The sequence below is a fragment of the Oncorhynchus gorbuscha genome, linkage group LG10, assembly GCF_021184085.1.
Source record: "Oncorhynchus gorbuscha isolate QuinsamMale2020 ecotype Even-year linkage group LG10, OgorEven_v1.0, whole genome shotgun sequence".
NCBI lineage: Eukaryota > Metazoa > Chordata > Actinopteri > Salmoniformes > Salmonidae > Oncorhynchus > Oncorhynchus gorbuscha.
In genome coordinates this window covers 27,131,452-27,141,961 of record NC_060182.1, presented here as the reverse complement: position 1 = coordinate 27,141,961, position 10,510 = coordinate 27,131,452, and the positions used below count along the sequence as shown (strand labels likewise).

Below are 10,510 nucleotides of genomic sequence, written 5' to 3'. Positions count from 1 at the left end.
ACTCTGTAAAAGAAAAAGAAAAAAAGGTTTGTTTCTAACCAATGCAAGAAAGAGTTGACAGCTGTATGCCTCTATGTGTTGAAGTAATAAACATCAAGGGATTATTCCAACTAATGGGGAAACACAACACTGTGTAATTAATGACTTTCGGTGGGAACACATAACTCTCCCCCTCGCAACCTAAAAGTAAAAGCTCCTGTCAAAAACTTTAACAAGGATGGTATTAGAGAAAAAACACTTGCCAAATTGTAACACTGGAGTGTACAAAGGACAGAGGAAACTTTAATCCAAAACGGACAATTAATGGAATTAACAAAAGCCCTTCCTGGATTATTGTGGATTTCTTTCAGAATTTTTGTTGTTGTTTCTTCTCTTATCAGTGGGAGGGGATGAGTCTGGTGTTGTGTATTGATCTGTGAAAACAAGGAATGAAAAAAGATGTGTGAATTTTGGGGTTGGTTGGTGTTGGGGGGGAAGGAGGGAGTGATTTTTTGATAAGCAGAAATGCCTGACAGTGCTTTTTTTGCTTCAGGCACACTACCTTTTGTAAATTAACTGTGACCTCTGTACTATTTAATGTGTATTATATGGACCATGGACTAACTTGGAATTGAAGGCGGGTGGGAGGGGGGGGGGGTCCCGGTCATCATATTTTTACCATGCATGTGTGTGTGAGTGTTTCTGTACGTAAGTATGATGGTGTGTATGTTTAGAGGCTAGACTAGAGGGATGAAAACCAAGGATATTTGGGGAATAGGAATGGCCAGAAACACGTTGCATTTTGAAAAATGTCAGTCCTGCAAATGCTTATTTGAGTATTTTTCACCCTCAGCCTGTTCCTGACACAGAGAATTGAATGTGCTAAAACCAATGAGGTTCATTCAAAAACCTGATGCAACGAGTGTGTCTTCTTAATTAAACCATTGAATTGCAAATTTTTTACACGTGCAGTTCCTCTAAATTGGACTACAGAGCCTTCTGTCTGAATGGGGATTATGTTATTGCTTGTATGGGAATATAAAGGTTGAAGACAGTTTGAGATTGTCTTGGGGTGAGTGGTTCTATCCACACAGACACTATGATTATTGCACTCTTATTCATTTCCAATGTGTCTCAGTGAAAGGAATAACATCATATAAAATAATGTTATACATGATTTTTGTTTGGTTTGAAATACACTGCATTGTGTTAGTCATAGAACTGGTTCAATTTCTATCTCTTCTGTAGTGTTTGGGCTTTGTAAAAGCCCAAAGCCATCCAAAAGACAATTTGACTTCTTAATATTTAATTGAATGTTTCATCTAAGTTCATGGATTTTACAGTGTAGCTGTAGTTATTATGACCCTGTATGTGGAGAGAGTACATACATACTTATGTTGTGAATTTAAAATAAGAAATTTCACGTGTGCATCCACAGTGTTATTATACATGAAATCTATGAAAATACAGAATCATAAGAATAGTCTCTGGATAGCAGAACAAATCCTGAATTTCAGAACTTAAACACTTTTTTAAAAACTTTACCCTTTAAACTGGACCCCAAAATGTCAAAGCTCACAGAACAATCTGCAGATGAATATCAAACGTAAAATACAAGAGGAGGTTTGAAGGATACCTATATAAATGTCTTTAAACCCCTAAATATTATGGAAGCAGCAAGTCAGAGTGTGTGATTTCCATTTCTTTCTTGTATTATTTAAAAAGAAAATGGTTGAGCTGTTAAGCATGTCTCTGGCCATTTAGGATTTTTGTTGTTGGTTTTTGTAATGAAAAAATAAATTTCCTTTGAAACTATTGACAGATTGCAATTACTAAATGTAACACATTCCTTATGTGCGGATATGGACACAAGATGTAAAAGTAAGGAGCAAGTACAACATTTTATTATATGCCTTGAAACCAAAGACAAGACACCCAAATTTACAACCAGTAGTCAAGAGTAACGTCACATTCATTTGAATATTGATTCAGGGCATAAAACATTCTCATCTAGAGTATGTTGCTCCTCACCTGGGATATTAATGCTAACACTTATTTTGTGTATTGCACTCATAATGTTTTTTAGCCCACGCAACAGAAAGAGGACATAACCCTGCAACAAAAGTATGAGTTCACAGGGTTCATACAGTCTTCCTTTTCCATGCCTTGTTATCCATATTTAAGGTCACCAAGTTGTCAAGAGTTTACAAAGCCCCAGATTAGCATACATTTTGTCATTTAATCTGTCTTTTAGATGATCAGCACTTGTGGGTAGAAAGAAGCTCATGATCAGTTCGCAGATCCATAATATTAACTGTTTCAACTTTTGATGTCATCTTTCCTTTATACCTACTTTTGGCATCAAACTTGGGAAGCTTCCCCTCAATTTAACTTACAACTGATGCTATCCCACATGCTTGAAATTAAATAGACATACCTGTACATAGTGGCGCAGCGGTCTAAGGCACTGCATCTCAGTGCAAGAGGACTCACTACAGTCCCTGGTTTGAATCCAGGCTGCATCACATCTGGCTATGATTAGGAGTCCCATAGGGCGGCACACAATTGGCCCAGCGTCGTCCAGGTTTGGCCGGGGTAGACCATCATTGTAAATAAGAATTTGTTCTTCACTGACTTCCCTAGGTAAATAAAGGTTAAAATAATGTATAGATTTTTTTCAATATGACAAAAGTATTAAACAAATCTAGATATTTCTAATGGTTCTTTAGGGAATTAATATTTGTCATATATCCTCATACAGGTTGCTCATTGTTGATGAGCAACCTGAAAACGACTCTCTAGTCAGTCCATTCATATAATCAAATCCCTGTTCTTGCACATGCCTGTTCCAGACAGGGGCAATCTGGGTGCTTTGGTTAATTCTCCATTTCCATCTCTGATCCTCCATAAATCCAGCCAATTCAATAAGGGTCCCAGGCATGCCCTCTCACCCAGCAGACACCTAGCCTAATGCAGCCCCCCATGGATATCCTGCTGCAGACATCTGAATTCCTAAGTAAAGCTAATGCTAACCAGAGCCAACTGCCTGACCAGAAGATTCTGAGGACTGAGATATGATAGTCCATGATAGCTAACAGGGAGCAGCCTCGTTGCATTTTGAAAAATGTCAGTCCTGCAAATGCTTATTCAAGTATTTTTCACCCTCAGCCTGTTCCTGACACAGAAAATTGAATGTGCTAAAACCAATGAGGTTCATTCAAAAACCTGATGCAACGAGTGTGTCTTCTTAAACCATTGAATTGCACATTTTTTACACGTGCAGTTCCTCTAAATTGAGAGGGAAAGGGAAAAGTTCCTCTACGTTGAGGGGAAGGGAAAAGGCCCTGTGCTGTGCTCCCTAATGCCAGTTACTGCCTATACATCCTTGACTAAAAAGAGCTCCAGTACATATCCTTGAACCAAGAGCGGAGGGAGCTGTGGCCTGGTGATTTCATCTGTTAGAGTGGGAGGTAAGAACAGGCAGTGGAGGGACATAGAGGGAGGTGTTGTGTGTGAGACATACATAGAGGGACAAGCACTACTCTTCACTGAAAGGCAGATGGAAAATACAGGTATTGCTGTCTAAATGTTGATAGAACAAAATTACTGTCGACCCAGACATGTCATATTTTTGCCAATTGAGCTAGTGCTAATACTTAATGTCAGGACAACTATAAAAGGAAAGTATACATTTTCAGTTATTGGGTATCACCAGTATAGAAATCATGCTACAGGTTTTTAGATATGTAAAAAATCTATATAATAATAATAATAAATGAGAATACCATTGCTTGATGTTGAGTTTAAAAACCTAAAATATCTACATTCTGACCAGGTGAAAGCTATCCTTTATTGACGTCACTTGTTAAAACCACTTCAATCACTGTAGATGAAGGGGAACATACAGGATAAAGAAGGATTTAAGCCATGAGACAATTGAGACATGGATTGTGTGTGCCACTTAAAAGAGGGTGAATGGGTAACACAAAATATTTAAGTACCTTTGAACAGAGTATTGTAGTAGGTGCCGGACACACCGGTTTGTGTCAAGAACTGTAACGCTGCTAGGTTTCACACTCAACAGTTTCCCATGTGTATCAAGAATGGTCCACCACTCGAAGGACATCCAGCCAACTTGACAACTGTGGGAAGCATCCCTGTGGAATGCTTTTGACACCTTTTGGAGTACATACCCTGACAAATTGAGGCTGTTCTGAGGACAAGAGGGGGACTCAATATAAGTAAGTTGTTCTTAAATGTTTTGTACACTCACTGTAGCTACAGCAGCACCATATTATTGGGGGATTTGATGTGAAGTCATAGGAATGCAGCTGCTCCATCTAGTGGTGTGGAGGTTGTACTCAAATGAATTGTAAACATTACATTTTGATTCAGCTACATTTACATTACACTTTTAGTGCTGCATCACTCAAAATATTGTCCAGAAGAATAAATCAGATTAAAACTTTTATTTACAATGTTTTTGCTGGCTGTAAACCTTAAGAAATATTTTTGATACAAATGAACGTGAATTTAAAAAAAAAAAAGTTAAATATAAATGACTACGGAAAAGAAAAAGAAAAAAAAAGGAACAGCTTTGTTTGGCCATCACATTACTACATGAACAATAATATTGACTTCCACACAAAGGACATTTCTCATCTGATTCACGAATAGGTTAAACCATGGAGAGCTGTTTCATGGTGTGGCTTGTTGTGAAATTATACTGCAGCTCACAAACAACCAATTGAAGGACAACAAAACGGGAGTGTCAGGGGGGGATTCATTCACATTTAAGAAAAAGTAGGGCAATTCAAAAACAAAAAAAGCACTAGGACAGTTTGGAGGTACACAAAATTCCAAAACATTATTTCAGGACAAAATACAGCACTATCTACAAGAAGTGGGGAAGAATTGCAACTTAATCATTTTCTCAAGTGATTGAAAGCATATCAGTATAAAAGCACACCTTTTACACCTTATAGTGTTTCTTTCCAACAACGAGGCTTGAAGCTCAATAAACTTGAGACAGGAAGAACTGCTAGTGAAAATGACTGGGCACCATAGAATTTGCAGTGACTATGTTCCACTGAATTTATAGGTTGAGATTTTGAATTCTCAAACACAGACAAAATGACAAGTGCACAACAGATATGTAAGCGCTGAAGAAATTCTAAAATCCAGATGTGTAAAATGTATGTTTAAGCGGGTTCATTTAGGTCATATTGGCCATTGTTTTACTAAAATGGTTTACCAACATACTAGATACATTTGGGGACATTTAAAATGAAGTTAAAAAAAGAATAATATTACAAAAATGCAGCATATCACCCAACGCACCAACGAGGCTTAAAAGTTGATGAAAGTAAAAAAAGAAAAGAAAAAGTTGACAAATACAAATAAAGCCGTACAATTTTCATAACTCCCCGAAATATTACACAGTGTCTGTTCAAGCTTTGATGTTCCGTTTACAATCCATATCAGAAGAGATACTTCCGACATGTGTCAGATCCACACCGGCACTCCACCCGAATCCGCTTTTTGGGAGAGCTTGGGAGTCCCGCTAAACTGAAATTTGAGTCCATCCGTGTGCTCTCCGCATCAACTGGATCAACTGCAATGACAATGTCAAGAGTCAAATTCAGCCAAGACAGCACATCTGAGATATATGCATTATGGTTAGCTCACCTGCACCACATAATTGTCAAACTGCTTAACAAGCCAAATATGAAAATTGTTTTTCCCAAGCAATCAAACAAACTCAAGACTGAAACGCTAAATAAAGTTTAATGTTGAAATGTCCAGTGTTCACTGAAATTGCATAACTCAATGTAATTAATGTTTTACTGTAGTACAAAAAAAGGGTTTTCCCAATTGCACTCTCCTACCTAGCCCTGAAAGGATTGAGTTTAGGTAATATGACACATTTGGTGCCCACTCCCACCTTTATAGTTAGTGAAAGTAGCTAGCAAGTTACCTGCAATGCACACTAGCAGTGATGGGTGATGACAAAATGACAAGAGCCTATTCATTTTCAATGAGCCAGGTGAAATGTGCAAAGCGAAGAGAGCGATGCAAAACAATTGAGAAAGCTGAACTCTATGCAAATCTCCAGCGATATTGCATCACAATTACCAATAGAGGCTCACGATAGCTTCCAGCCGATGCTATATTGGATGTTGATAAATTCACTACCTATCGTGCTGTGGGCTTGCTGCTCGAAAGAATCACCCACGTGGTGATCAACTGTTGGAAAATCAAGTGACTTGTTGCTTTCGGTTGATATTAGTAACAGTAGCTGTACCTTTAATGTGTAAACTGTCATGTTGAGGTCATGCTAGTAGAGCCGGGACGAAACCAGAATCGCGATACTCATTAGTGTCGTGACAAGTAAACAAAACACAAAGCAGATTTACCTTCTTTAGGAAAACAGCCATAATGTTGGAAACAAACATCATTATGTTGTCATCCAGAGTCCCATGTATTTATTTTCTAAGTTATAATACACTATATATTTTACATATAGCAGGTTTTTAAAGGACCAAAGCAATTGGTCTGCTTTGTGTTTACATTTTTTAAATGTAAAAAATATATTTTTCCTAGTATCGTCACAGCCCTACATGTCAGGCAGTAAAACTTCACACTTACTTTGCATCTTGTAGTCAAAAGTGAGCTCTTCTCCTGCCCTGATGGGGCGTGTTGAAAATAAAGCTATCCTCGGGAGCCTCTCATCCAGATTGTCTATAAACACATTGTATACTTGCAGGTTGGGGTTGCACTGCAAAACAGAGAAGAGACAACTTAAAAAGGTCCATACTTTAAGGACACATTACAGCAATTAATGCTTTATTTCAGAATAGCCTACTGCTTATAATACATTCATAAACACAATTCTATTCAGATTTTCATACAACTTTGAGAAAACATGCTCTATAATAGACAAATTTGCTGCACTTCATGCTGTTTGAGGAAGCATATTACAGTGCAACACTATAACATCCATGGGTTGAACCGCTTCCATTCTGCGGTGTCTACGATTCATTTACACCTAGAATACTAAAATATACTACTACCAAAAAGGTACGACATGGTGCTTTGGCTACTCTGCATGTATGCCTCAAGGTTTGAAAGGTGAACATATATGATAATGTGCCACTCACACTGTGGTTGACAAAGTGGGAGATGTTGCCATGGTGAGCAGCGTCTACTGTATAAACGTCCTCCACGTAGTCCAGGTCAAACAGGTAGGTGGCGCCCTGCCGGTCGTACAGGTGTCCTCTCTTCTCCGCCTCGTCCGATGTGATGATCTTGACAAACAAGATGCACACACCACTTCAGAAACTGTTCACAAACACCCGTAATAGAAACACAGCACTAGTACAACGTTTGTCTAATGTTCCTTGTCCATTACTCCAATCCAATTTATACATTTTCATGACAGAATAGCTCATTCTGGTAAATGCAGTTGACATAGGCCAATACATTTTACCTAAAGTATTAGCCAATACTTTATACTATTTACCTCTCCAACGTACTCCATGACAAAGGTGTTCTTTTTTATGTGCTGTAGTGCGCGCACGCCCCAGCCTCGGCCGTTCCCAGTCTTGAAGATGCACAGGTCGAATGGAATGCCCTTCTGGACCACTCGGTTGGGGCAGTCAGAACCGCAGCTGCAGCGGGTGTTACACTCGTAGATGGGCTCCCCGGCACGCACTCGCACCTGGCCCTTGTCAGTGTAGGCCAGGCGGTGGAGGGAGGCCCCGGGGCAGCAGCCTCCGACCGGATCACTGAAGCAGTCCTTACACTCACAGCCAACGGCCATCTCATTGAGCACGATGCCCTCGCCCACCTTATAGGTGTTGATGTAGGTGAAGTCCCTGGGCGGGCCGTCCAGGTCCACCTCGTTCAGGACAAAGATGCGGCCTGGGTGGTTGCGCGTCTTGTTCAAGTCGGCCTCCCAGCGCTGGAGCCTCTGGCGGAGTTTGGCTTTCTGCACCAGCATCCAGGCTACGTCCTTGTCCAGCCGCTTGGGACAGGTGGTCCGTCTCTTTTGCCGCCTCAGCTCACGCTCCATGTCCTCATGGAACTGAGTCATCAGCTTCTTGCACTTGAGATTTTTGCGGGGCTCCCAAGTGTTGGCCGACTCAGGGAAGCCCTTCCATTTGACCAGGTACAACTCCTGCTCCTGATAGATGACAAGAGTACACATGACTTGGATTGCGTATTAAGCCACAAAATAATTATATTAATCGTGGTACATTTTACAGTGAGGTCCAAAAGTATTGGGACAGCGACACATTTGTTGTTGTTGTTTTGGCTCTGTACTCCAGCACTTTGGATTTTAAATGATACAATGCCTATGAGGTTAAAGTGCAGACTGTCAGCTTTAATAGTAATTTTGGAGCCACTTATTGTAAATATGAATAGAGTATGTTTCAAAACACTTCTACATTAATAGTTATTAATAAGTGAGAAAGTTAGACGGATAAATATCATACACAACAACCCCCCCCAAAAAAAGATGCTAACCTGTCCTGTTATTGGTAATTGTGAGAGGTTAGCATGTCTTGGGGTTATGACCTTCGTGCCTCTCACTCATTATTCACAATTCATTCCGGATTGCCTGTACTCCAAAACGGCACTACATTTTTTACCCTTAATTTCTATTCGAGTACAAAATCATCTGAAACCAAAACAAACTGAAAATGCACCACATAAATTTGTCGAGTTACAAGCTTGATGTAGTTATTGCGTGCTGTAACGGCTGTCTCTCTCAGTATCCATACGAAACCAAAAGTTAAAAGGAACCACACCAACTGACAGTTGTAATGTTCGAGATAACTCTACGGAGGACTTGTCCCAGCCATCATAGTCCCATTGTGAATTAATTCACTCACCTTAGACTTCTTGTAGTCACAGAGGTACTCAACCTCATAGTCATCGATGTTATGCTTGTTCACCTGTAGTTCTTTACAGTGGAGCCTTTCCCGGCGGCAGACAGCCTGCAGGTCGTCCAAAGACAGCTTGCAGGATACGCTGCAACCTGCAATGTTGTAATTGTGTAATTGTAGCCACCATGTTTAGCTAGCTACGTTAGCTAATAGTTGCCAACTGAGTTGGGTTTAGAAGGCAACAAATGAACGAGACAATTAAATATACTCATCTTAAACATATACTTATTTGTTTTAATTTGGAATTGTGCAGGCTAACGGGTTATGTGAAACGCTTGCAAGACAGCTTGCAGACACTGCCAGACATTTCTAGCTAACTAGCTCCTCAACGAGGTCTGTGTTTTGGCGCGTTATGAAGTTCTCCGTTGTTTGCAAGTAGCTATGGCTGTCTGAAAACAGGTCCGATTTTCCTCGAATTTACGCTTTATAGTGCCATGCAGCTTACGATCATTTAGTTACTAGTTATTCGATATCCGTATGCATTCGTTTAGCTTTTAACTAAAACGTTATCCGCTACAATTCATTTTTTAAAAGACCACACAATCGAAGTGCGCAGATAGAGCTGCTTACTCAATGTCATTGTTATTGCTTTATCAATGCTAAATATTCCATGACAAGCGTGTATTAAAGGTCACAGAATTAAGTGTAACATTTGATCAGTTCAAACAGCCACAATATCCTCAAAACACAACAAATATACATGTATTAACTTCCCACCCTCCTTACCGTTCAAATCTTCCGCCATATTTTCCGCACCGCCAAAATGGAACAATCCTTCGATTGGGGTAAAGACTTTCGAGGAAGCAGCTGTTTCATGCTGTTGATTGGATGGAGCATATTGTAGCGGTATTTCTATTGGAGCAGCAAAAAACTGTTGCTGCATGCGAAGCTTTGTAAGGATGTAAGTATTTTTGCAAGGTCAGCAAGGTATAGAAAGAGAAGAATATGCATATTCCCACTCTAATGTTCAGATAATATAATATTGGGGGGGAAAATACATGTATATTCTTATTTATTAATTAAACCATTGGAAAAATGTGAATCACTAAGAGGTCACAGTAGACACATTGTTTCAAAACGTGGCTCTCACTACATGCCTGGGGGACGTAAACTACTTCATATTTGTTTGACATTATATTTGACAATATGAGACCTACAGTACACTACATGGCCAAAAGTATGTGGACACCTGCCTGTCGAACATCTCATTCCAAAATTATGGGCATTAATATGGAGTTGGTCCCCCCCTTTGCTGCTATAACAGCTTCCACTCTTCTGTGGAGGCTTTCCACTAAGATGCTGGAACATTGCTGCGGGGACTTGCTTCCATTCAGCCACAAGAGCATTAGTGAGCTCGGGCACTGATGTTGGGCGATTAGGCCTGGCTCGCAGTTGGCGTTCCAATTCATCCCAAGGGTGTTCGATGCTGTTGAAGTCAGGGCTCTGTGCAGGCCAGTCAAGTTCTTCCACACCGATCTCGACAAACATTTTATGCATGGAACTCACTTTGTGCATGGGGGCATTGTCATGCTGAAACAGGAAAGGGCCTTCCCCAAACTGTTGCCACAAAGTTGGAAGCA

The 10,510-nt window shown here is 40.0% G+C and overlaps 1 protein-coding gene across 1 annotated transcript; it reads right to left on the bottom strand.

The window, feature by feature from the left end:
- Positions 1-4,433: 4,433 nt before the first annotated feature.
- On the bottom strand, positions 4,434-9,732 carry LOC124045067 (histone-lysine N-methyltransferase SUV39H1-like). The gene is made up of 6 exons (XM_046364294.1): positions 9,657-9,732; positions 8,877-9,022; positions 7,502-8,164; positions 7,140-7,286; positions 6,628-6,757; positions 4,434-5,593 (listed from the first exon to the last, which is right to left on the bottom strand). Exons 1-6 carry the CDS (start codon positions 9,673-9,675, stop codon positions 5,460-5,462), a joined length of 1,239 nt encoding a protein of 412 aa, XP_046220250.1. The 5' UTR covers positions 9,676-9,732; the 3' UTR covers positions 4,434-5,459.
- Positions 9,733-10,510: the final 778 nt, after the last annotated feature.